The 27,802-nt window shown below is 41.5% G+C and overlaps 1 protein-coding gene across 7 annotated transcripts in view; it reads right to left on the reverse strand.

Annotated features, from left to right (window-relative positions):
• ZNF512 (zinc finger protein 512) overlaps window positions 1-27,802 on the reverse strand; it is a 52,294-nt gene that overhangs the window by 18,545 nt on the left and 5,947 nt on the right. For 5 of the 7 annotated variants that reach the window (XR_005058817.2, XM_037009423.2, XM_037009422.2 and 2 more), the window contains 8 exons: window positions 8,360-8,547; window positions 7,599-7,694; window positions 7,213-7,296; window positions 6,423-6,547; window positions 5,810-5,896; window positions 5,312-5,410; window positions 4,529-4,696; window positions 1,941-2,135 (listed from right to left, as the gene is read on the reverse strand). Coding sequence is in view for 6 of the 7 variants with exons in the window: in XM_037009423.2 (XP_036865318.1) it covers window positions 1,941-2,135; window positions 4,529-4,696; window positions 5,312-5,410; window positions 5,810-5,896; window positions 6,423-6,547; window positions 7,213-7,296; window positions 7,599-7,694; window positions 8,360-8,547 (1,042 nt within the window). In the remaining variant the exon portion in view is untranslated. The remainder of the gene's footprint in view (window positions 1-1,940; window positions 2,136-4,528; window positions 4,697-5,311; window positions 5,411-5,809; window positions 5,897-6,422; window positions 6,548-7,212; window positions 7,297-7,598; window positions 7,695-8,359; window positions 8,548-27,802) is intronic. The other 2 variants (XM_037009425.2, XM_073215127.1) reach the window with 2 other exon arrangements.

The following is a 27,802-nucleotide window of genomic DNA, read 5'->3' on the forward strand; positions in this document are numbered from 1 at the left end:
GGCAGAGAAACAGAACCGAAGGCCGCAGAGGTAACAGGTGGAAGCAAGGAAGGAGGCCTGAAGAGCCTAAAGAACCTCTAGCAAATCGGTAAGAGAAGTCAGGGCACAGAGCAGACTTTATTTACAAGCATTTTCTCTCCTGCAAGTGTATAGGGGTCCACCCAAAATCCTTTTATGGTGATAGGGGAATAGTTATATAAACTATGATACTCATGTGATAAACTAACACACTCATGCAGCTATAAAGAAGAAATGAGGATAATCTCTACAAAAACATATGGAGTGATTTCTAGGATAGATTTTTAAGTGCAATGAAGCAAAGTACAAGAAAGCATCTATAGTAAGAAAGAATGGGATATAAGAAAACATGCATGTATATGATCATCCATCCCATAATACAGGAAGGATAAACCAAAAACTACTCAATTTGGTTATCTTTGTGGGTAGCAGGGTGGGAACAGGGTGGAAATAAAAGGGGACTGAACAGGATAGCTGGAAAGAGGGGCAATGACACTTCCCTGAGAAGCCTTTTTATACAGGTGTCACTTTAGAACCTATATAATTTATTAATGAACCTACATATTTAGTAATGTTTCACATACTCCCAAAATAAATTGTTTAAATTAAACAGGATGTAGGGGGAACCTAAAAACATAGTAAGACTAACATGTGAACCTAATTATTAAAAATGAGAGACATAATGAAGGGGGTGGGGAGAAAAGCCAACCTAAGTAACTTTGGAAAATGGTACTTCGACTATATACTTTAAGGCTAAAATGAACTAATCATCTACAAATACTGTTCTATTGTTATTAAATTTGTTCTTTACAAGGATAAGGGTTAACAATTCTGAAGCTGTATTATACTAAGTAAGACTACCAAACCCTTTCAATGAGTCACAAACTTTATTTCAAATGCCCTACCATATACCATGCACACAAAAGCAACCAGACTGCAATATCACAAGCTATGCATTACTCCACAAAATTCGTATTTAAACTACATTTGGACAGCTATGTACTTTAGCCTGTGGCAGGAGAAAAGTAACAGTAAGTCCCAAACAAGAAAGCATGCTCGGATATTTAATACAGGATGCAAATCCTTAGACACCAGGAGGATTGGTTTTTTAGGCCAAATAAGACTTAAGTGTTAACTTCTAGGATTTGACCTATTTTCTTATAACACATAATACTTTTCTCACATGAGTCAGAGACCTAGAAAATATCTAAACTATTCTTCTTCATACCCTGGAGAGTAACAGGCCTTAGCTCTGATCTTAGTTCTTACAGTACATCCCCACAACCCTTTCCCGTGACTACCCCACAGTCAAATGTCCCCCGTCTCCTCTTGGCCATATAATGCTCCTTTCTCCTTAAGATCTATTACAAACCAAAGACTTCCAAACTAAGTTCCAAGCTGGGGCCATGGAAGGGAATGACAAATGTGTCATACAGGGGAAGGCCAAGGAGACAAGGCTTTGGGTTCACCACCCCCAGTTATTCAGAGCAACTCATTTTTAGTTCTAGTATATACTAGTGTTTTGCATAAAGTTTTATATGGAAAAAAAAAAGAGTGGGTGGGGGAAACAGTTCTGTTGCTACAAAAACTAACTGAAAACATTTACCAAATCTACTACAGAAGAACTAACAAAGTAGGAACACTGGGCAAAGACTAAGCAAAAAATGAATCTGCACCTTGCAGATTAGGTGTCTGCTGGAAATAGTTCAAAATTGAGGGGTCTTTAAAGAACTTCTGAAACAAATTGTCTCTCTAGTACCTACGTGAATCCACATAATGACCCTGGAGCAGACATACTCCATCTCCAAGGAAAAAGCAGCAAAACATTGTTTATCATGTACTCACTCAAGCGCATTTACTTTTCTGCATGCAGTAAGAACCGCATCGGGCATGTTCAAAATCACTATCAGTTTCTACCTTACCTTCCGATCATCAGGTACCAGATCCTGAAGCACCTTCCTTTTAGGCCATTCCTTGGCCAGTTCAGCAGAGGCCAGTTCCTGCAGGTGGTACACGGCTATTTTGGCAGAACGTCTCTGAACTCTGCCCCCACTCTTCGGCTCCAGGCTCATCTCCTTTAAGCACTCGGGCTGCCCTGACTCTGGAAAGAAGGAGATCTGCAGGAATAAGACACAGCAAAACACAGGCCTGAGAAGTGGCTTCCATCAGAGCCAGGGAAGGGACTAAACACTGTCCTTCGTGTTTTAAGTATCAAAAAAGCTATTTACCAGCTTGCAACCACTAGAATCAAGTCCACCCATATTAATTCGCATTTCACTGATGAAACAGTCTTATTAGCAGGATGAAACCTGTTCTGCTGTAATAAGTGGAAGTGGTCAAAAGACAAGACATATCCATCTGCAAAGAAGTGAACCCCAATCCAAAGTTCATACTATATACAAAAATTAACTCAAAACAGACCAGAGCCCTAAATGTAAAACATAAAAGTAAAACTTCTAGAAGAAACCAAGGGAGAAAATTTTTTTGATCCCAGGTGTGATGATTTTATCATGTGTCAACTTGGCTCGGCTATCAGTTATTCAGTCAAACACTAATCCAGGTGCTGATGTGAAGGTATTGTGTAGATCTAATTAAAGTCCATAATCAGTTGACTCTGAGTAAGCAAGAGGTGACAAAAGAAGGGGCAGGAGGGATTCAAAGTATGAAACAGTGAAGGTGAAGGGGACAAGCCAGGTATGCAGGGGGTCTTTAGAAGCTGAGAACAACTTCCAGCCTATAGCAAGCAAGGAAATGAAGTAGTACAACAGGAAATAGATTCTCCCCTTAAGACTCCAGAAAAGAAAAACAAACAAACAAACAGAAAAACAACAAACAAACAAACAAAAAGACTCAGAAAGGTATGGCCCTACTGACATTCTGATTCCAGCCTGGTGAGGCTCTATGCAGGGAAGCCAGCTCTGTTGCACTATACCTGAATTTATGGCCTAATGTACTATAAAATATTACCGCTGTGTGTGTAAGCCATTAATTTTGTGGTGATGTTTTATAGCAGCAATAAGTAATTATATGATGGGCTGGACAATGATATCTCAGATACAACAAAAGCATTATCCATAAAGGGGAAAAAAAAGGTAAACTGACCTTTACCAAAATTAGAAACTCTGTTCTTTGAAAATCACTATTTAAAACTGAAAACAAAAGGTACAGGCTGGGAGAAAGTATCTGCAAAACATATATCTGATAAAGGACTTGTGTCCAGAATATATAAAAAGACTCAAGATACATACAAAACTTAACAGTAAGACAAGAAAAACTCCAATAACAAAATGAACAAAGGATTTCAACAGACACTTTACTAAAAAATACACTTCACAAAAGATTGACATTGCCAATAAACACATGTATAGATGGTCAGCATCACTGTCATCATTAGTCATTATGGAAATGCAAATTTACCCACAGTAGAATATCACTACATACCTATTAGAATGGACTGAAAAAAATGAAACTGACAATAGCAAGTGCTGCCAAGGAGGCAAAGCAACTGGAATTCTCATACTTGGATGGCAGGAAGGTAAAATGGCACAGCTACTTTGGAAAACAGTTCGGCAGTTTCTTATAAAGCTACACATACATTTATCATATGACCTAGCAGTCCCACTCCTAAGTATTTACCCAAGGGAAATTAAAGCTTATTTTTACACAAAAACCCTTATGTGAATGTTTATAGAAATTTTATTCATAACTGCCAAAAAATGGAAATAACCCAAATGTTCTTCAACTGGTGATGGATAAACCATGTACACTGTGGAACATCCATATAAAGGAATTCTAGACAGAAATAAAAAGTAGTCGTCAATGAAACATGAAATACATGGATTAATCTCAAATGTATTACGCTAAATAAAAGCCAGACTCAAAAGGCTATCTACTTACTGTATGATTCCATTTATATGACATTCTGAAAAACTGCAGGGACAGAAAAATAGATCAGAGATGGGCCAGGGGCTGGGGGTTACTGGGGGCTGAGGAAGAGCTGACTACAAAGGGACACAAGGGAATTTGGGGGCAATGATCAAATTGTTATTCATCTTCACTGTGGTGGTGGTTACATGACAGGGTATATTTGTATTTATCACTAAAGGGCATGAATATTAACTATCACATGCAAATTATACCTTGAAACTTAACTCTTAAAAACCATGGGTGGGGAAAGCCTAGAAACAGGGTCAGGAAAACAGTCAAGACAAAAAAGTTGGAATAGAAAAACCAGCTGCACAGATTCCCACAAAATCTCTGCAAGAGGGCCTTAAGCTTTAAAAATATAATAATGAGTTTACTTCTGCCCAGACTATTCACTAATTCTCTAACTTAGTTCTGTTCAAAAGGCAGAAATAAGAGAACAGAGGAAGAACAAAGAAGAGAGAACAAAAGCAAAGACTGAAAGGGGATACAAACGAGGAACTGAGAATGTATGCGAAGATGTAAAGGTAAGCAGTCACCACAAAATAGGTCCCTAAACAGGACCTGGAAAATATTCAGTACTTACAGGCCCATGCTCTGACCTCAGATGGTATGCAAGTCCAGCCTTTGATTTATATGGCTTTCCACAATGGTGACATTTCAGGGTCATCTTCTCCAGCTCTGCAGCCCCTTTGCCACATTTTCTGACATGGTACAGATATCCCATGATGCTGGTGAAGCTACTAGAGCAACTCTGAACACAAGAGAGATTACACCTTTTGACATGATCTCCAAATTTCTAAACAGCCACAAAGCACTCAACTACCACATCATACAAATATGCAGCCACAGTAGACCCTCTAACTTCACTAGATCCTCTCCAGCATTTCCCACTGACACAACCGTTCCTTATCCCGGGACCATCTACCATGGACAGCTCCCATGATAGCTAGGACATCTGCCACCAAGCATGACATTCAGTCAGTTTAGCTGGCATTCAATAAACTGCAACTGTGCAGAGCTTCCTTCTTGGTCTGTGATTCAACTCCAACCCCCGATAAATACCCAATAGTACCAAACGTCCTCACAGTAAGGTTACTCTTACTAGGATCCTCTTCATCATTCTAATGAAAGGATGGTAAAGAAACCCTTTCAAACAAAGGGAAAGGGGAGAAAAATTAATTTTTGAAAATAAAATAAAGAACTATTAATGAGTTCAGGAGACCTGGAAAAGCAGGAGCCACTCTTATGCTGGCAGATGACACAGAACCAGGTCTACAAGGGAGGAGGAGAAGAAATGGAAGAAAGTAAGAGAAAGACACTGACCCAAGTCTCCAGGCAGAAGGCGTTGCTGTCTGTGGACTCTTACCTCACGCATACAGCGGAGCTTTCCCAGTCTCTTCAGAACTGTACGGAGCCGTTCCCTCTCACTTGGCTCATCCACTTCATCACCACCCTTCAAAAAGGGCTATAAAGCAAGAGAAGCAAATAAGCAGATGCCTCATGGAAAAGACAGATACGGAAAAAAACACAGGAGAATCACGGACTGGACTAGCATCTAAGCTGATGCCTAAGTTATCTGACTCCTGGCTTTCTCCATCTCTCCTAGAAAGATAAGGAAGAGAATGTAATGGAAATAAGAGGACAAAGCCTCTACCTCCCACAATTTGAACGTTTGGCGCTAACCTAAAAACACAAATATCTATATATCAACAACAAAGGTTTTACTGGGTGTGACCCTTCAAAAGTGTCTTCTTATCGCACACTGTAAAGTCCCAGAGCCTTGCCACCTCCACTGAGTTATCTACTCTCATCTAAGTAAAGACATCCAAAACCAGATGGGCTCTTACAGGACAGACACTCTTACCAAGCTATTGTGATTTGCCATGACGTGATACTTCATCCCTGCCAGCGAACGAAGCTGTTTCCCACAATGATGACAAGTAAACATTTCCTACAAGGAAAAAGTACTGTTCAGTGCCAGGCTGTTCAACAGAGAAACAGGATGGCACAAAGTCCTACTCAGATGCTCTCAGCTGTGTCTCCTTTATTTCCCAAACTCAACAGTCAGTGAGTATAAAAATTCCACAAGCTTGTTATCACACCTTTCAAGAGCAAAGATATAAAGGCAACTCATTTTTCAACTAACTACCACCATGTACTAAGTGTCAGTATTTGTCAAGTAATGGGGTAGACACTTGGCATGCATTCTTTCTTCCTTATCCTCTCATGGACTACACAAGCTAGTCATTATATTATCTCTATTTTACAAAGGAGGAAACTGAGGTCCACACATAAAAAGCTAAATGACACATCAGTAAAGTGGCACTGAGTAAAGATTCAAATCCAAAGCCTGTGTTTTCCCGAGGCCACAATGCTGCCTCTTCTCCACAGTAACTAGCATATCCACCACAGTACCAGACACCTAAAGTTTGCATAACAGAGCACAAACAGTTAGGAAGTGTCACAAAATATCTCACCTGTTTGCAGTTTTCCATGTGCTTCTTTAAGCCCTCTATGGTCTTCCTCCCCACTGCCTGGCAGGTAGGACAGGAGACACTTCCTTTATCCACGATTTCTAAGTACCACTGCTCCTCCAAACTACCTACAAAGGAGAGAAAGGAATGCTTTATAATGAACAGTATTCTCCAGAAAGAAAAACACAATCCCAAAACTTTCAGAAAGTTTTGGTAGTTTATCAAAAAGGAGATTCTTACTGTACAGAACTTCTAGAAGTAATTTTGTTCTGTGAGGAGTTTCTGAAACTCCTAGTCAATTCCCCATAAAAAACATCTGAGAAACACTCCAAAGGCCAGTGGCTTGAAGAACTGGTCAACTTATGTTCTTCCAGCTTTACTGAGATATAACTGACAATGGGCAGCATTTTTCATTGCCGTAAATAATAATAGGATCTCATACTGAGATATGTAACAGCCAGACGACTGTTTACTATGTGCCTGAGATTTTGATAAAATGTTTTTATCCCATTTATTTTACAACAATTACGACTGCCTTCATTATCCCTATTCAGAGATAGGAAACTGAAGTTTGCATAAGTTAACTAAATGGAGGCAGATCAGAAAATTAGTGAAGAGCCAAATCTTGAACAAGGATCTGACTGACCTCCAAACCCAGGCCCTTGATTTAATAGCTGCCTCCTCAAAGAAACACTCTGGTACATCATTCCTTTACCACCACCACCACCACCAAAAACAACAAAAAAATGAGTGAGAGAGCCGGATACTACAAAGCTTCTGACAGAAAGAGTACCTGCTGCATACGCTGGTGGCTCCTTCCGAATACGCCGAGCCTGGGATTTGGGATTAGGCTGAGTTTTAGGCCGTTTCTTCCTCCCTGACACAAAACAGAAACTTGAAGCCCAACATATCACCTCTGCTAACCCCTCTCTACTAGTAAAATCTCTTCCCTCCACTTCTCCACACACTGTGTCCCACTCCCTCAACCAACTGACTCAGCTAAGCCATGACAGAAGCAAAGGGTTAAAACAAAGCAGGAGAGAGGCCATTCCTTGCCAAAAAGTTCAAAGGACTCAACAGTGCTTAAAGGGTCAAAATCTAAGGTCCCTCGCCCTTCTACTCTCAAAGGATAAAGCTCAGGCTCCCAGAGAAAAAGAATCAGCAAAGTTACTCCCTTACCATAAAGCTTATGCTTCTTCTGAGGAAATTCTCGGTAGTCTTCATCTTCTTCCTGCCTGGGTTTCCTTTTTCCTTTGGCTGATACTCCACCTGACCCTGAAATACCATACCAAACAAAAAAGCACCCACTTCAGTATGGTTTAGAATGAACATCTAGTTCTGCCTTCAAAACCTCATTCACAAGAAATCAAAGGGAAAGATCATCAGTGAGCACAGGCCTTACAGAAGAGTTTGTAACACTGCTAGGGAAGTTAGTCAAACTTTTCATTAACTGACTCAACTACCTCTTTTCTTTATGTGCTGTTCGTCATCCCCAGTGATCAACTCTCCCCTATGAATATCAAAGGCCTTCTGACAGTGAGCTTTGCTTGATCTTGATTCAGGCTAACACTGCAACACAACTGTTCAAGACAAAGAGCTACTAAGGACCCTTGAGACTATGATCACCAAGCAAATTCTACCCAGAATAACCATTACATCAGCCCCTAAACCCTCAACAGAACATCAGTCTAGAATATGGGGAAAAGTTCAAGTCATATGAAGAGGAAAGTCTGATACTACTAAAACTGAGAGGGGTAAAATCAGCAGAATTCTGCTCTGTAAAATAGAGGGACAGTTCACAAAGCTAAAAATAAGTGACTGCCTAATACAAATGTGAAAAACATGTATGTGGTACTTAATACTCTTAAGAGCCATTAATGACAACCACCTCAAAATACAACTTTAGAGGGAGCTCTGTCTTCAGAATAAGATACTGATACCTTCAACATGGGAAGCAGCAGCTGGCTTGATCCTTCTCATCTTCATCCAGTAGGTAGATTTTCGGAAGGATGCTGGAAAATCAGTCACTGGTTCACACGAAGAGGCAGATGAAGAGCCACTTAAGGAGTCATCATGAGGGATAGTGTACTGGAAGCTATTATCCTTTATGGAGCACTGGGTCCTGCTACTAATATGACACAAAGATATACACCACAAAGGAGCATCTGGAGTAAAGCTCTCACTATTGAATTGATTTGCACAAGTTGGTTACCTGTGCAAAAACTAAGAAGCTTGATGATAAAAACAGATTTCAATTGTAATCTAACAATTACAATGGTCAATCTAACACAACATATACAATTATTAATTACTTCATTGAAATCTGAAATAGTAAGCAGTCTATGTAATGATCACTCTGCAGTCCAAGTAGACATTCTTTCCTGGATTCATCAAAGAAAAGTAGTCAAAGTAAACATGGTATTCTGGGACCCTTTAGAAGATCCCCTGTATCTGTAACCAGGAATGTCTGGGTCTCCCTATTTCTCTGACAGAGAGTCAGTAGCTAAATAGTATCCCTGAGAATAAAGAAAGAAAAGAACAGTTTGTAGAGCCCTATTCTGATCAATCTTCCTTCCTCCTTGGCTTCTTCCCTAAACCCTGGTGTTGGGGCTGGCTGTCTTACTTAGGCAACATGATACTCAGGTCCCATAGCTAAAGGAAGAGTGGTATCTCTGACCTAAGCTGGCCAGATAAGTCTGGTATAGAGCTGGATCCAAATTCTCAAATCTAAGACCACTCACTATGCAGCTAAAAAACATTACTGAAGCAGCAGCTAGGGTCTCCATCTGTAGAGGGGGGAATGAGTCAGGGACCATGGGCTTAGACAGAGGAGGATGAGAGCCCCTGGAAAAAAACAAAGTAAAATAATCCACTGTGGGATTTGCTTTAGCCTGCTGGGTGGCCCAGCTTTTTTCTCTGACTTTACCCAGGTACTGCTTTTCTTCCTCCAGCTCTAAACAAATGATTTGCAACCTAGGAATGTAGCAAGCAAGCCCAAAACAACTAGTAAAAACAGGAAGGATTCCATCTTGAAAATAAAGTTGCATTTTAAAACCTAATTAGTTAAAAAGTAAGTTTCTTAACGTACTCTTTAACAAGACAATAACTCAGCCCACCTTGAGAGCAAAGTAGGCAGTCTTAAGTGATATGCTCCCAGACCAGGAAGCTGCTATCCTGAGAGGAAATTAGAGCAGTAAAATTCTTGTAAATAACCAGGAAGACTAATAAGAAACTTAGGTGTTTCTTCAAAGGTAAACATTTGGGACCACTTAGCAGGTGTATATCCCTAGCCCTTTGTCTCTCAACCGCACATAAAACCCCTAGACAACTACGCACCACTACAGGGCTCTCTTGTCCCCTCCTGGCCTGAGCCAGAAGCTACCTCCTTTTGCTTTATCGCTAAATAAGAGCCTCTGCTTTGCTCTCCTAAAAAAAAAAAATTACTGAGTAACTAAAAAGTATTTTCTAGGTGGCTTGGGATGTGGTACAGTAGCAGTTCTCAAAGTGTGGTCCAAGGAGCTCTGAGACATCTCTTTTCCACCTAAATATCTGTGTGAGGTCTGCTTTAGGTTTATGGTTTACAAAGGTCACTCTGGATGCTGTATGCAAGATGACCCATGGAAGAGGAGTGAATGAAGGGAGAAGAGTTAGTAGCTTGTTGTAGTATGAATAAGAGATGATAAGGGCTTGAATTAAGGTTTTGTAGCAGAGATAAGCTGAAGATAACACTTCAGAAGTAGAGATGATAAGAATTACACTTAGGAAAACAATTCCATTCACAATTGCATCAAAAAGAATAAAATACCTAGGAATAAACCTAACCAAGGAAGTGAAAGACTTACACCCTGAAAACTATGAGACACTCTTAGGAGAAATTAAAGAGGACACTAACAAATGGAAACGGAAAGGAAAGGAGCGACACACAGCAGCAATTCACCGGAGAATTCCGCTTTATTAGGGAAAGGTGCTGGGTTATATAGGAAGGGGCATGGGGTGATTGTGGTGTTACTTCTACGGAGCTGGTGGCTATTGGCTAGGTGCTGGGATTGGGAGGGGGGGCGAGAGGTGATTGGGCTTCAGGTGGCACCAGCGGGAACTGAGGCGCCCCCCACCCCCGAAGAGAAGCCAGAAGTTCGCCATCTTACTGGTGGGGGCCCTTCATTCCCCCCTTTCTCCTCTATGGGGTTGTGGACATTGATTTCTCTCTGACTGCTTCCTGCTGCTGAACGGGGGCGGAGAAGGGAGTGAGGGCTTAAGGACTGGGAGGAAAGGGTTGATAGGACTCCCCACAGTAAGGACAGGTTAGATGTGGACTTCTTCAGGCTGGAAATCAATGAAGGTTCCCTGTAACCATAGGTCGAGGACTTGTTGATTCCAATGATGCCAAGAGGATATGGGTGTCAGGAGCCAGGCGTCTGCGGCCATTGTTTCTAGGAACAGTTTCCAGCGGAGAGAGGGGTCCATCTCAGCGTGTGGTGAGGAGGTCACGTGAGGGTGAGGGATCTTCTGTGGCCAGAAGCTGGTAGTTCCTGAGTAAAAGCTGGTTGAAAGTTTGATTAGAGATTTTTCCGACTTGGGATTTGATGAACTTTATTATACAGGGTAAGAAGAGACAGGCAAGAAGAATGATTATTATGTGGCCTGCAATGGGCCAGAGCCAGGTGAGGAGGGGGTTTGTTAGTATTGAAGAGAATGGGTTGGAATTGGAAGCAGAGTGGAGGCTGGAGGCAAGGTCGGTGAGTTTGGTGATGTCAGTTTCTACAATGCCGGATTCGTTGATGTAATAGCAGCACTCCTCTTGAAGGAAGATGCAGGTGCCGCCCTTCTCGGCTGTAAGCAGATCTAAGGCCCACCGGTTTTGAAGGGTGACTTTAGCTAGCGAAGTGACCTGTCTTTGGAGAGAGGCTAGGGAATCGGCAGTGGATGTCAGGGCTCCCTCAAGTTTGGTGTTGAGATTTCTAACTGCCCATAGAGAGTGACCCAAGGCTCTTCTCGAAAACCCTGCCCCAATGGCTGAGGTGATTAAAGAGATACCGACTATGATGGGAAGGAAAGCAGCCCTTTTTGTGGCGAGGGCAAGAGAGGTTGGAGCTCAAGAAATTCTGCCATGCTGTAAAGTGTAAGCTGTGGGATTAGGGTGACGAGAATGTAGGGTGTATCGGAGTTGGGAGGCAGTGAGTTGAAAAGACTGCCATTACACCAAAAGAAGTGTCCCGGTTGCGTAAAAGTCTTAGAGCCGGAGGTAGGGGTGTAGATAGAGAGGCAGTGAAGTGCGCTGGAGGGGGGTGGAGTTGGGCCTACACAGTGGTGGATGGTGGGATTATCTGCGTATTCTGGTTCTCACAGGGGTATGTCTGCCAGGGGGCAGAGGGGTTGTCCTTCTGCATGGAAGGAGTAGTTGGAAATAATAAGGGGCAAGGCAGCCAGCAGTGGGCGCTGTAGTGATGCGCACAAGAAACAATTGGCGGTGTTGAGGGTGTGGTTGAGAAAGATGGTGGTGTCTTGAATGAGCCGTAACCAAGAGTAGGAGGAATAAGAAGATGAAGAGGCACCGTCAAGAGTTTGGATAATGACTTTTTCGGAATGTCTGATATCTGATGCAACTTGAGAGATCTGGGAATGAGAGGGAACATACTCTCGAGAGATATGAAGGGTACTGGGGGGGGTTGAGGACCCCCCGTAGTAAACTGAGGCTGTGACTCTGGCGGCCCATCGAGAGTCCCAGGGATCTGGGATTGATAAGGAGAATGAGCCGTTGGGATATTTCATGAAACGGTTGGAGGAGTAATACTGTGGGTACTGGAAGTTATCTATGTAGTGAATGGTGCAAGACTAGTAGGGACATCCCCTGTAGGTGTCTGGCTATCGCCTGCAATAGGCTTGTTTTTGGTCATAGAGGAAGCAGAGGTAGGGAGAATAAGGGTCGCTGCTAGTGAACACTTCGGTGGAGGGAGGAAAGTGGAGGTATAAAGGCTCAGAGCAGCTTTTCAGAGGGCAGTCTGATGTGGTAATGAGGGCAGTAACTTTTGTTTGATGCTGTGTGTAAGTCTGTCTGACTTTGAATCGCCATACAAAGGAGGCTGGGGTGGTGGGGAAGACAATAGGAATGAGGGAAAAAAGCGAGAGAGCAGTAAAGGAGGAAAAAGTCATGATTCGGGTATGGATGGCAAAGGCGGTGAATGGGATTTTGGAGGAAAGAGGACAGTAAGGTCAGGAGTCTGGAGGGAGGGAGAGTGTAAACTTTTGTAGGTTAAGAGATCTTTTAGGTGATGTGGGGACAGAATGGTAAGGGGCGCCCTGATTGTCAGTTTATGAGCTTCCTTCTGCAAGAGCTGTCTAGCGGCTAATGCCCGTAGGCAGGGGGGCCTATCCCCGAACTGTGGGGTCTAATTGCTTGGAGAGATAAGCTACTGGGGTGAAGGATGGGCCATAATATTGGCCTAGGACTCCTAGAGCTTGACTGGACCTCTCATGAATGTATAATGAGAAGGGTTTCGACAAATCAGGGAGATGGAGAGCTGGGGCTTCTACAAGGGCTCGATGGAGCTTAACGAAGGAGTGTCGGGGTGAGGAGGATAATGGTTCTTCAGGGGGGCCCTTGCTGAGGTCGTATAGGGGTCTTGCTAACAGGGAGAGGTTAGGGATCCACGCTCTAAAATACTCAGCCAGGCTTAGAAAGGAAAGGATTTCTGTCTTGGTTTTGGGAACGGGCAGGTCAGAGAGGAGCCGTTTTCTGTCTAAGGTAATGGACTTTCTTTGTTGAGATAGGAGTAATCTGAGGTAAGTGACAGAAGGGGAAGAGATTTGAGCTTTGACGGGGGATACTTGGTAACTTCTGGAAGCTAAAAGGTTAAGTAGAGAGGCAGTGTCAAGATGAGACTGTTCTGCAGAATAGAAGATCGTCCACGTATTGTAATAAGGTGGACTCGGAATGATCATGATTAAACTGTTTGAGGTCCTGAGCTAGGACCTGTCTAAAAATATGGGGACTATCTCTGAAGCTTTGTAGCAAAACTGTCCAAGTGAGTTGTTCAGAATGTTTTGTGTATGGGTCCGTCCAGGTGAAGATGAAAAAATCTTGGGAGGAGGGGTCTAGAGGGATAGAAAAATGCATCCTTGAGATTTAGGACTGAGAAGTGGGATGCCGAGGCAGGGATCTGCAATAAAAGGGTGTATGGATTTGGAACTAAGGGATGGATAGGGACAACGGCCATGTTGATGAGGCGAAGGTCTTGGACGAGGCGGAAAGATCCGTTGGTTTTTTTAACAGCTAATATGGGGGTATTAAATGGGGAGTGAGTGGGTCTGAGGTAATTCTTGTTTAAGAGATCTTGAATGATGGGTTGGAGGCTTATGAGGGCTGAAGTGGTTAGGGCATATTGGGCCTGACAGATATACTGAGAGGGGTCACGTAATTTGATAGAGGCAGGAGGACATAGAGTTACGGAGGGGCTTGTAATGTCCCAAACTTTGGGATTTACAGGGTATATGAGGGTGGAACCGGAGCTTTCATTGGGTAGAGGGGGGTCGTCAGCTATGAGGGCCATCAGAAAAGGAGTACTGGGGGCTGTGGGAGTGGATATAGTTATGGAAACGTGGAGGAGGGAAAGGATGTCCCGTCTTAGTAAAGGGGTGGGACACTGGGGCATAACCAGGAAGGAGTGGGAGAAAGGTATGGGATTGTCTTGGATTGTGAATAAAAGGGAGGCGGGTTTTAATGGGAAAATCTGTTTACTTCCTACCTCGACTGAAGGAGTAATGGCAGGCGTGGTAGGGCCCGGGTATTCTCGCAAGACTGAGAAGGTGGCTCTTGTATCTAGGAGGAAGGAGATGGGGCGACCGTCTACTATTAAAGTAACCCTGGGCTCCTGTTTGGTGATGGAAATGGTCAGGCGAGAAGCCCCCAGGCCCCGTCAGTCTTCTTCTGCCAGCCCCACTACAGCGGGCTTAGGATGGGGGTTGCTCGTCCAGCCTCCCCTTAGGGTGGCTTGGCAATCAGACCCCCAGTGGCCCTTTTTGTGGCATCTGGGGCATGGGGTGGCAGGAGATCTGGCGGAGGGGCACGCCCTTGATGAATGTCATTCTTGTCCGCACTTGAAACAAGCTCCTGGGGGCGCTTGTTTGTAGAAGAGCGCCCAGGTTGTGGTTTTATCAGCTGGGCTAACATTTGGAAATTGGCCTGATCAGCCTTTTGTTTACAGCGTTCTCTCTCCTCCTCTCGGTTATGGAAGACTTTAAAGGCCACTGTTAGGATCTCAGTCTGTGGGGTAGCGAGGCCCTGTTCTAACTTTTTGAGTTTAGCTTTAATGTCGGGGTAGCTTTGAGCTAGGAAGTATGTCATAAGGACATGTCTTCTGTCAGGCGTTTCTGGGTCTAGGCTGGTATACTGTAATAGGGCTTGAGTGAGTCTGTCTAAGCTATGTCCCAGAGTGGGGGGCAATAATTTTGGGAGGCCTTCGGGACCAAGTCTGAGGGGGACTGAAGGGTTCTGGCTCAGTCTGTGGGGGAGTGATGCGGTCCAGCCGCGCCTAGTCGAGCAGGTCCTGAGGTGCGGAAGGGGGGCGAAGAAAATAAAGAAAGAAAGAAAGAACTGGGAGGGCTGACGCTCTCACGCGTCGCCAGCCAGCAGCCCAGCTTCTTACCTCTGCCGCTCCAGTTGGGCTTAAACTCACAACTCTGAGGTTAAGAGTCCCATGCTCTGCTAACTGAGCTACAGCAGGGCTCCTGTTAGTTACTTATGGAATGCATAAACAGAATGTTCTTTGTTTTCCATTCTTGCTACATCACCGAGTAGGGGAAGGGCATAGCTAGAAGCAGGGGCGGTGTTTCTACACATCTTCAAGGTCTCTCTATTTTCAGAGTGAGGAGTCTTGGCTCGTCTTCGAGGACAAGATATGTTTTTGTGGACAGATAACTTCCAAGGACTGCACCGGCTATTCTCAAGCTTGTGCTTTCTCATGCTGCGTTTGGTGAAGGTGCTTTCTTATTCTGCTTACAAATATGTGAGAAGACAAAGGCAGTCTCTAACAGGGGAGAAACAGGTGATGAGGGCAAAGACGGAGGAGGCCCCCGGGACTTAGTTAAAGGGGGGCTGAAAGGCTCAGGCTTAATCCGTGGGGGACGAAGGCGGAGGAGGTGAGACGGGGGAGGAGATGGTGGGGGAGGAAGGGAGAAAGGTTGTTGTAGGAGAAGAAGGGGAAGGGAGTGAACGGGAGGCTTTTGCAGGGGCGGCGGCTTGCAGGCTAGAACTTGGTGGGGGGCGGGGGAGGAGGCGGAAAGCTTCAATATAGGGAATCTCCTTCCATTTTTTCAGGCGCTGGCAGTAGTTAAAGAGATCGCGAGTGATGTTAGGATCAAGAGTTTCCCCTGTGGGCCATTGGTTGTTATTGTCTAGGGGGTATGTTGGCCAATCTTGGGAGCAGCATTTACGGAGAAGTTTTGGTTTTATATCAGGTGTCAGGGATAGGGTAGCCAGATGCTTAAGCAGGCATTCAAGAGGTGAACTTTCAGGGAGGGATGAGGAGGCTCCCATGGTTAAAGGACAGAGAAGGAGATAAACAGGGGAAGACAAACGGAAATCCTCGGACCGGAGGCAGACGGCAAGGAGACAAAGGGCATCCCTGATGATCCTTGGTGTTCTGCGGAAACTCGTATACGAGTCGGAATTTCTTAGTAAGTGTGGGTTGTCACCCAGACTTCCCTAAAAAGGCAGAGTGCCGGGAGTCACGAGGTACCTAGCGCTAGGAATTTTCAGCAGACGGAACGGATTTCGGCAGACAGAACGGAAGGAGGAAGGGGGAAAAGGGAGCGTTCTCACCACAAAGGAGTCACCTCATGTATGGCTGCTGGAGGAGGGGCCTGAGGGTCGCAGCTGTGAAGGCCTGAGGCAGGGTTTATGGCTGTTGGAGGAGGGGCCTGAGGGTCTGCAGCAGCCATGAAGGCCGGAGGCAGCAATTTATGGCTGTTAGAGGGGGGCCAGAGGGTCTGCTGCAGCCGTGAAGGCCAGAGGTGGCAATTTATGGCTGTTGGAGGGGGGCCTGAGGGTCTGCTGCAGCCGTGAAGGCCAGAGGTGGCAATTTATGGCTGTTGGAGGGGGGCCTGAGGGTCTGCTGCAGCCGTGAAGGCCAGAGGTGGCAATTTATGGCTGTTGGAGGGGGGCCTGAGGGTCTGCTGCAGCCGTGAAGGCCAGAGGCGGCAATTTATGGCTGTTGGAGGGGGGCCTGAGGGTCTGCTGCAGCCGTGAAGGCCAGAGGCGGGGAGAGTTCCCTCGTCGTCCCTGAGCGTCAGAGCCTTGCTGGACGATCATAGTCAATGGCACTGCGATAGCTCGGGGAAGAGTGGCCCACTCTGGGGGAAAACTTACCTAAAGGCCAGGGAGGAGTGGTGAGTGTGATGAGCCAGCACCGGAAAAAGAGGACAAGGGCATGCTGCTGCTGGTGTTGGGGGGAAGACAGGGCCCAGTTGGGGTGTCCCGTCTCCCAGGTTTCGGCACCAATGAAAGGAAAGGAGCGACACACAGCAGCAATTCACCGGAGAATTCCGCTTTATTAGGGAAAGGTGCAGGGTTATATAGGAAGGGGCATGGGGTGATTGTGGTGTTACTTCTACGGGGCTGGTGGCTATTGGCTAGGTGCTGGGATTGGGAGGGGGGCGAGAGGTGATTGGGCTTCAGGTGGCGCCGGCGGGAACTGAGGACCCTGAAGAGAAGCCAGAAGTTCGCCATCTTACTGGTGGGGGCCCTTCAGAAACTCATCGCATGCTCTTGGCTAGGAAGAATTAATATCGTCAAAATGGCCATCCTGCCCAAAGCAATATACAGATTTGATGCAATCCCTATCAAATTACCAACAGTATTCTTCAACGAACGGGAAAAAATAATTTAAAAATTCATAAGGAAACACCAAAGACCCCGAATAGCCAAAGCAATCCTGAGAACGAAGAATAAAGTGGGGGGGATCTCGCTCCCCACCACCTTCAAGCTCTACTACAAAGCCACAGTAATCAAGACAATTTGGTACTGGCACAAGAACAGAGCTACAGACCAGTGGAACAGAACAGAGACTCCAGACATTAACCCAAACATATATGGTCAATTAATATACAATAAAGGAGCCATGGACATACAATGGGGAAATGACAGTCTCTTCAACAGACGGTGCTGGCAAAACTGGACAGCTACATGTAAGAGAATGAAACTGGATCACTGTCTAACCCCCTATACAAAAGTAAATTCAAAATGGATCAAAGACCTGAATGTAAGTCATGAAACCATAAAAGTCTTAGAAAAAAACATAGGCAAAAATCTCTTGGACATAAACATGAGCAACTTCTTCATGAACATATCTCCCCGGGTAAAGGAAACAACAGCAAAAATGAACAAGTGGGACTATATCAAGCTGAAAAGTTTCTGTACAGCAAAGGACACCATCAATAGAACAAAAAGGTATCCTACAGTATGGGAGAATATATTCATAAATGACAGATCCGATAAATGCTTGACATCCAAAATACATAAAGAGCTCATGCACCTCAACAAACAAAAAGCAAATAACCCCATTAAAAAATGGGCAGAGGAGCTGAACAGACAGTTCTCCAAAGAAGAAATTCAGATGGCCAACAGGCACATGAAATGATGCTCCACATCGCTATTTATCAGAGAAATTCAAATTAAAACCACAATGACATATCACCTCACACTAGTAAGGATCACCACCATCCAAAAGTCAAACAACAACAAATGTTGACGAGGTTGTGAAGAAAGGGGAACCCTCCTACACTGCTGGTGGGAATGTAAATTAGTTCAACCACTGTGGAAAGCAGTATGGAGGTTCCTAAAAAAACTCAAAATAGAAATATCATTTGACCCAGGAATTCTACTTCTAGGAATTTACCCTAAGAATTCAACAGCCCAGTTTGAAAAAGACAGATGCACCCCTATGTTTATCGCAGCACTATTTACAATAGCCAAGAAATGGAAGCAACCTAAGTGTCCATCAGTAGATGAATGGATAAAGAAGATGAGGTACATATACACAACGGAATTTTATTCAGCCATAAGAAGAAAACAAATCCTACCATTTCAACAACATGGATGGAGCTAGAGGGTGTTATGCTCAGTGAAATAAGCCAAGCGGAGAAAGAGAAATACCAAATAATTTCACTCATCTGTGGAGTATAAGAACAAAGGAAACACTGAAGGAACAAAACAGCAGCAGAATCACAGAACCCAAGAATGGACTAACAGTTACCAAAGGGAAAGGGACTGGGGAGGATGGGTGGGAAGGGAGGGATAAGAGAGGGGAAAAATAATGGGGGCATTACAATTAGCATGTATAATGTGGGGGGGGGCATGGGGAGGGCTGTACAACAGAGAAGACAAATAGTGATTCTACAGCATCTTACTACACTGATGGACAGTGACTGTAATGGGGTTTGTGGGGGGGACTTGGTAAAGGGGGGAGCCTTTTAAACATAATGTTCTTCACGTAACTGTAGATCAATGGTAACCAAAAGAAAAGAATTACACATAGAGATTCGTGATAGCAGTGAGTTGTAAGTAACACAGGTGACTCTTCTTAAGGAAAATACGTAAATAAAATGTGATAGAAGCATACCAAGGAATATTATGTGGTTGTTAGAAGCAATAAACCATTTCTACACATACAGACAGGAACATAATTGAAAAGCACACTTGAATGAAAAGATAAACAGAACAAGAGCTATAGTACAATGTCAATTAAGTAAACTAAAAACAACCACACATTAAACAGTGCTGGCTATTTTACAAGAATTCATACATATTTAAGAACAAATGTCAAACTTGTTAACATGGTTGTCTCTGGGAGGAAAGGGAAAGAAATGGGGAAAGGGAAAACAAAAAAAATCACAGGGACTGATGATGTCAATATGCTATAAACAGGGAAGTATGATTTCAGCTCTCTGTACATGAGGTCCAATATTACAAATTTAATACAGAGCAGTCCTGGTTTGGGCATGGCAGCATAAATCCACTATAGTCCACCCCTTCTGAGGATTATAACTAAAAATTCTGGACTGAAAAGTAAATAAAAGCAGGTGGATTTTGCAGAGGAGTCAAACCTGGGAGAAGTGACACACAGGGTCTATTTTCCAGTTTTCCGCCCCCTCATGTGTCTCTGCAATAAGGGTGGACTGACTTGCAGAGCAGCATGGACAGTTAAATTCCAATAGAAACTCCATTTTTCTAGCCAGAGAAACCAGAAAAAGGGGTTACGATAGATTAGAGAATGTAGGTGAATTTGGAGAAGAGACTGGCAAAGAAGGTAATCCCATAATTTTGTGTATGAATCCACAAAAGTCACACCTTAACCTGAGCTATGTATGCATGGAGTATAACCAAACTAGCTTAGTAAAGGCTTTGAAAAGTGAAATAAGATTTGAATAAACTGTGCAAGTCTCTAACTCACCCCTGAGTTACTAGTGTGAGAAAGGCCCAAAACAATGTATCAAAAGCTTGGAGAACTGAACCAAGATTTGAAATACCTGAAAAAAGTCTCAGACTAACCTCTGATCTATTTCCTATACAAGACAGACCTAAACCATCATAGCAAAGACTAAAAGAATAGAACTGAGATTGAATGAATGCTCTCAAGAGGCAGGAGAACACGTGGTCTGAACCTAAACAGGTAAAAACATAAGATTCTAAAAAGATCCTGAGTCTATACAAAGAGCATTCACAATCCTCATATTAAATTCCAAAATTATGCATTACATTAAGACCCAGGAAAATGTGAACAGTTTTCAAAGGATTCTGACCATGATAAACAGATGTCAGCCTCAACGTCGATCCCAATGTTATCAAAGACTTTAAAACAGCTATTATAACTATGCTCCACCAAATATAGGAAAACCCACTTGAAATGAAGGAAAGGTAGAAATTATCTGTAGAAAATTTTAACAAAAAAAAAGAACCAAAAGAAATTCCAGAACTGAAAATACAGTATTGGAGGGAAAAAAATCACTGGATAGTTTCAGTGATAGAATGGAGATGACCAAGGCCAAGTCTATGAACTCAAAGACAGATCGACAAAAATTATTCAATCTGAGGAGCAAAGAGGAAAAAAAGATTGAAAAACATTCAACAGAGCCCCAATAAACTGTGGATCAATATCAAAGGTTTAACTTAAGTGTATTTATAATCCCAGGAGAGGAGAAAGAGACTGAGACAGAAAAATACATTAAAAAAAAATAACGGTGGAAAATCCTTCAAGTTTAATGAAAGACACAAATTTACATATTCAAATACCTCAACACTCAATAGCATAAACTCAAAGAAAAATACACCTAGACACATCTTAACAAAACTGTTTAAAAGCAAAGATTTTTTAATCTAAAAAATAACTAGAAAACAGTGACATATTATATAAAGGGAGTGATTCAAATGAACGTGGGTTTTTCAAAAGAAACCAAGGAAGACAGTGCAATGCTTTTTAAATGTTGAGACAAAAGACCTGTCAATGCAAAATTCTGTATTTGGTGAAAATATCCTTTAGGAGTATTTTGTTTCTTCAAATGAGAAGAAGTAAGAAAATTTGTTGTGAGCAGACCCGCTCCCTGAGAAATGCTAAAGGAAAATGATACCAGAGAGAAATTTGGATTTTTAAGACTGGAGAAAGACAATAGAAATGGCAGATAGCTAGGTAGAAACAGAGAACTCTATGAAACAAAAAGTTAACATTATATGGTAAGGTCTTCAATATAGTAGATGTAATATACATGATAGCTTTAAATTTATGGTCAGCAGGAGGGGGTTAAAGGAATCTATATGGTTGTGAAGCTTCTGCATTTAGACAAAGTGGTAGAAAATTACTCTAAATAGACTGTGAAGACAGGAATGTATTCTGTAATTCCTAGAGCAACCACTAAAAAAAATGAGAGGGACAGTGCCAAAAATCAAATAAAATGAGCTACTAAACCTTTAAATAATCCAAAAGAAGATATAGAGGAACAAAAAACAGGGTACAGAGAACAAATAATAAAATGGTAGAACTAAATACAACCATATCAATAATTAATTTAAATGTTAATGATCTAAACACTCCAGTTACAAGTCAAAGATTGAAAGAATGAATAAAAAAGCAATACCTTAGTATATTGTATCTACAGGAGGCACACTCCAAATATAAAGTAAATGGATGAAGTAATTATAACATGCAAGCAGCAAACACAAGAAGGCTGTACAGAGATTAGTATCTTTAATATCAAATAAAATAGACTTCAAGGAAAACAGTATTGCCAAAGATAAAAAGGAACATTTCATAATAAAAATAATAATAATTAATTATCAGGAAGATATAATTACTCATTTTATGTATCTAATAATAGAAGCTCAAAGAATACAAAGCAAAACTGATAAAATTAAAGGGGAAATAGATAATTCTACAACCTTAGCAGAAAATTCTAAGATCTCTTCCTCTCAGGAACTGATAGAACCACCAGATACAAATTCAGTGAAGACACAGATGATCTGAACTACACTATTAGCCACCTTGCTCTAGTCAACATTTATAAAACACTATAACCTACCACTACAGGATATACAATTTTTTCCAATGCACATTGTAAAATCCCAGAGACAGATGATATGCTGGGCCATAAACTTTAAACTTAAAAAAGATGAAAATCATACATGTATTATCTGACCAAATTGGAATTAAATTAAGAGTCAAGAATAGTAAAATGTCTGAAATAAAAAACCTGGTAATTAAACAATCCACTTCTAAAGAATTCATGGATCAAAAATGAAATCACAAGGAAAATTTGAAAATAGTTTGAAGTTAATAACAAAAATACACATATCAAAATTTGAGGGATGCAACTAAGGCAGTACTTAAAGGAAACTTAAAGCCCTAAATGCTTCTATTAGAAAAAAAGACCTATCTACCCAGCAAAGTTATCATTCAGAATGGAAGGGGAGATAAAGAGCTTAACAAATAAACCTAAGTTAAAAGTGTTCACCACCACTAACCAAGCCTTACAAGAAATGTTAAAGGACCTTCTTTTAGAGGAAAAGAAAAGACCTTAACTAGAAGCAAGAAAAACATGAAAGCAAAAATTTCACTGATAAAAGCAAACATACACCAGAGGTAGTAGATCAATCACTTAAAAGCTAGTATGAAGGTCAAAAAGACAAAAGTATTATCAGTTACATCTAAAAATTAGTTAAGGGAGTCACTAAATAAAAAAGCATAAAAGAAAGTATCATATGCATAAAATGTGGATGAGGGTGAGTAAAAAATGTAGTACTATTAGAATGTGTTTGAACTTAAGTGACAATCAATTTATCCTAGAGTGCTACATACACAGAATGTCATATAAGGACTCCACTCCTGATGCAGCAAAAGCAGTTCTAAGAGGGAAGTTTACAGTATTAAAGACCTACCTCAACAGTGAACACAAACCAAAAACCTATAATGGACACACACACACAGACACACACACATGAAAGAGAGAGAAGGGAATCCAAACATAACACCAAAGGAAGTCATAATTCATGAGAGAAGAGCAACAGAGGAAGAAAAGATTGAAAAAGAACAAAAACAACCAGGAAACATTGAACAAAATGGCAGTAACTATATAACTATCAATAATTACTTTAAATGTAAATGGACTAAATGCTTCAATCAAAAGACACAGGGTGACTGAATAGAATAAAAAAATTTTTTGCTGTCTACAAGAGACTCACTTAGACCTAAAGACACACACAGATTGAAACTGGGGAAGATATTCAATTTAAATAGAATAAAACAAAGCTGGAGTTGAAACTCTTATATCAAACAAATAGACTTTAAAACAGACTGTACTAAAAGACAGAGGGACATTATATAATGATTAAGAACTCAATCCAGAAAGGTGTAACAATTGTAAATACTGACACACTCAACAGAGGAGCACTTAAATACATAGAACAAAAATTAACAGAGAGGGAAAAACTGAGAATAATACAGTAATAGCTTACTTTAACACTGCACTTACTTCAATGGATAGATCATCCAGACAGAAAATCAATAAGGGAATAGTGGTTTTGAAGGTCACATTACACCAAACGCACCTATTATATACAGAACATTACATTAAAAAACATTCTTTTCAAGTGCACATGTGTGGATAAATTGAAGGTTCCTATGGCCAGGATTCTCACCTGACCCTGGGTGACTAGCTCACTACACATGTGTGGGCAATACGTTAATATAAAGAGCTCCACCCAGTGCTCTGGGTGACACAGTGACTGGCTGCAGGAGAGCAGATACTGGAGTGGCGGCAGCAAAAAGGACAAGAGACTGAGATGGCTGCAAGGGCAGAGAGACCCAGAGGCAGAGACCGGCTTGCTGCATGCAGACTCACTCTGAGTGGATGGGATTCTAGTGACTGATTGACCTGCCACCATGGGAATAATGTTGGGTATAAACCCTTTCACCCCAAGATCGTTCCACTGTCATTCTTTGGTCCCACTGAATCCATAATGAACTTGCTTAGGGCTGAAACCCACTGGCAAGACAACATGGAACACTCCCCAGGGCATACCACATGTTAGACCACAAAACAAGTCTTCATAAATTTAGGAAGACTGAAATCACCAAGCATCCTTTCCAAAAACAACAGTATGAAACTGGAAATCGACTACTGGAAAAAGCACAAACACATGGAGGCTAAACAGCATACTACTAAACAATGAAAGGGTCAATGAAGAAATTAAGAGGAAGTCAAAAAATACTTGGAGAATAATGAAAACAGAAACATAACAATGAGAAATCTTCCTGATGCAGCAAAAGCAGTTCTAAGAGGGAAGTTTACAGTATTAAAGACCTACCTCAAGAAAAAAGAAAAATCTCAATCTAGCCCTTCATCTAAAGTAACTAGAAAAAGAAGAAAAAGTCCAAAGGTAGAAGAAAGGAAATAACAAAAATCAGAGTGGAAATAAACAAGAGACTAACAACCAATCAAGAGATCAATAACACTAAGTGCTGGTTCTTTGAAAGGATAAACAAAATTGATAAATCTTTAGCTAGATTCATCAAGAAAATTAGACAGAGGACTCAAATTTTAAAAATGAAAAATGAAAGAGAAGTTACAACCAACACTACAGAAATACAAAGAACTATAAGAGAGTATTATGAAAAATTATGCCAACAAATTGAACTGCAGGGAATATGTAAATTCCCATGACGGTGATCCTAACCTGACCCTAAACTACTTGATGATGTAACTGGCCTGCTGCTAGGCTAATACTTCCACACCCAGAGGCAATAAGCTATTATTGACTGAGTCACTATGTTTTAAAGAGCTCTGCCCAGTGCTCTGGGTGGAGGCAGAGATGGATGTGGATTATGGACCTGCAGACTGCTGGATGCAGATGTGATTCTAGTGCTCGACCTACCACCAGAATAAAGCCAAATATAAACCCTTTTACCCCAAAAACATTCCACTGTCATTTCTCAGTCTCACTGAATCCATAGTGAACTTGTTTGCTCAGAGCTGAAACCCTCAGGTCAAGACAACAGCTTAGAATAAATGAATAAATTCCTTGAAACATACAATCTTCCAAGACTGAACCAGGAAAAAATAGAAAATTTGAACAGATGAATTATTAGTAATAAAACTGGTAAACAAAAGCTCACAACAAAGAAAATCTCAGAACCAGATGGCTTCACAGGTGAATCCACCAAACATTTAAAGAAGTTTAAACTATACCAAAAAACTGAAGAGGAAGAAAAACATCCAAATTCATTCTATGGGCCCTGGTACCAAAACCAGACAAGGACACTACCAAAAAAACAAAATTACAGACCAATACCCCTGATAAACATAGGTGCAAAAATCCTCAACAAAATATTTGCAAACTGAATTCAAACACATTAAAAAAAATCATTCACTATGATCAAGCAGGATTTATCCCAGGAATGCATGGATGGATCAATATCCACAAATCAATCAATGTGATACACCGCATTAACAAAAGGAAGGATAAAAACCATTATGACCATCTCAAGAGATGCTGAAAAAGCACTGGACAAAGTTCAACATCCAGTCATGATAAAAACTCTCAACAATAAAAACTTGTGTATCTCAACATACTAAAGGCCACATATGACAAACCCACAACTAACATCATACTCAATGGTGAAAAGCTGAAAGCTTTTCCTCTAAGATCAGGGACAAGACAATGATGCCCACTCTCACCATTTTTATTCAATGTAGTCCTTAAAGTCCTAGCCACAACAGTCAGACAAGAAAAAGAAATAAAAGGAATCCAAATTGGTGAGGAAGTCATTATGTGCATATGACATAACAGTATATATAGAAGACCCTAAAGAATCTACCAAAAAAAAAAACCAATTACAATTAATGAAATCAGTAAAATCACAGGACACAAAATCAGTGTATGGAAATTGGTTGCATTTCTATATACCATACAGTAGCAGAAAGAGAGGTTAAGAAAATAATCCCATTTACAATTGCATCAAAAAGAATAAAATACCTAAGAATTAATCTACCAAAGGCAGTGAAAGACCTATGCTCTTAAAGCTATAAAACACTGATGATAGAAATTGAAGAGAATACAAATAAAAGGAAAACTAATTCCATGGTCATGGAAAGGAAGATTTAACATTGTTAAATGACCATCCTGCCCAAAGCAGTCCACAGATTCAATGCAATCCTTATCGAAATACCACTGTCATTTTTCACTGACTAGAGAAAATAATTTTAAAAGTTTACGGAACAACAAAAGAACCCAAATAGCCAAACCAATCTTCCAAAAGAACAAACCTAGAACTATTCACTCCCTAATTTCAAGCTGTCCTACAAAGCTACAGTAATCAAAACATTATTATATGGCACAAGAACAGGTATACAGACCAATGTAACAAAATACAGAGCCCAGAAATAAACCCACACCTATATGGTCAATTAATATATGATAAAGGAGGCAAAAATATGCTATGAGGAAAAGACAGTCTCTTCACTAAATGGTTTTAAGAAAACTGGACAGGTATATGCAAAACAATAAACTGAATCATTGTCTTATAGATACACAAAAATAAACTCAATATGGATTCCAGACCTAAATATAAGACCTGAAACCATAGAACTCCTAGAACACCAACAGTGCAATATGATGAGTTATAAGAAATACGTATTTGGTCATTCAGATGACCAAATATATATTTCCCAGGTATATCTGGTCTTCATCCACAGTTCTGAAACACTTCAGAGCCTTAAAGGTTAAACAGATGTCTTGTCCTGTTAATGAGAGACTTTTGTACCCCACCCAAGGGCCTGAAGCTGAATTTAGCCAATGGCCAGTAATTTAGTCAATCATGACTAGGCAATGAAGCCCTCACAAAACCCCAGAAGAGCATTTCTTTTGCTTGCATGGTGCTTCTCTTGTCAGAGAGAGCTTCTAGGCTGGGGAACCAGAAAGCTTCCATTCACAACTAAGCCAGGCCCCAAGCTCCATGAGGACAGAAGCTCCTTTATTTGGGAACTTGCCCTATGTATCAGTCTCTTCATCTGGCTGTTAAGTTGTATCCTTTATGTTATTCTCTATTAAACTCGTAAACAAAAGTGTTTTCCTGAGTTCTGAGCCACTCTAGCAAATTAATCAAACCTAAGGGGGAGGTCATGGGAACCTTCAATCAGTAGCGGGTTGGTCAAAAGCACAGGGTACAACCTGGGGCTTTTGACTGGCATCTGGAGTGGGGGGTGGAGGGCAGTCTTATAGGACAGAGCCCTCAACCTGGGGAATCTGGTGCTCTCTCTGGGCAGACAGCGTCAGAATTGAGTTCTTAGACACCCTGCGGGTGTTCCAGAATTGCTTGGTGTGTTTTGAGGGGAAGACCTATTCATACACATACATACACACATTGAAACTGGTCCAGGATCCTGAAAGGATTTATACTGCTGTGTGGAAAAACACTGTTTTACACAATACACAAAAATAAACTCAAAATGGATTCTAGACCTACATATAAGACCTGAAACTGTAAGTCTTAGAAGAAAACATAGGCAGTAAACTCTTTAACATCAACACCAGAAATTTTTTTTCTGTGTATGCCTCTGCAGGCAAAGAAACAAAAGCAAAAATAAATAACCGGTACTACATCAAGCTATAAACCCTCTGCACAGCAAAGGAAACCACCAACAAAACAAAAAGGCACCCTACTATATGGGAGAATATGTTTGCAAATGATATATTTGATAAGGGGCTAATATCCAAAATGCATGAAGTACTCATACAACTCAACACCAAAAATACAAATAATTGGACTAAAAAATGGGCAGAACACCTGAATAGACATTTTCCAAAGGAGACATACAGATGGCCAGTAGGCACATGAAAAGAT

The sequence above is a fragment of the Manis javanica genome, chromosome 1, assembly GCF_040802235.1.
Source record: "Manis javanica isolate MJ-LG chromosome 1, MJ_LKY, whole genome shotgun sequence".
Taxonomy (NCBI): domain Eukaryota; kingdom Metazoa; phylum Chordata; class Mammalia; order Pholidota; family Manidae; genus Manis; species Manis javanica.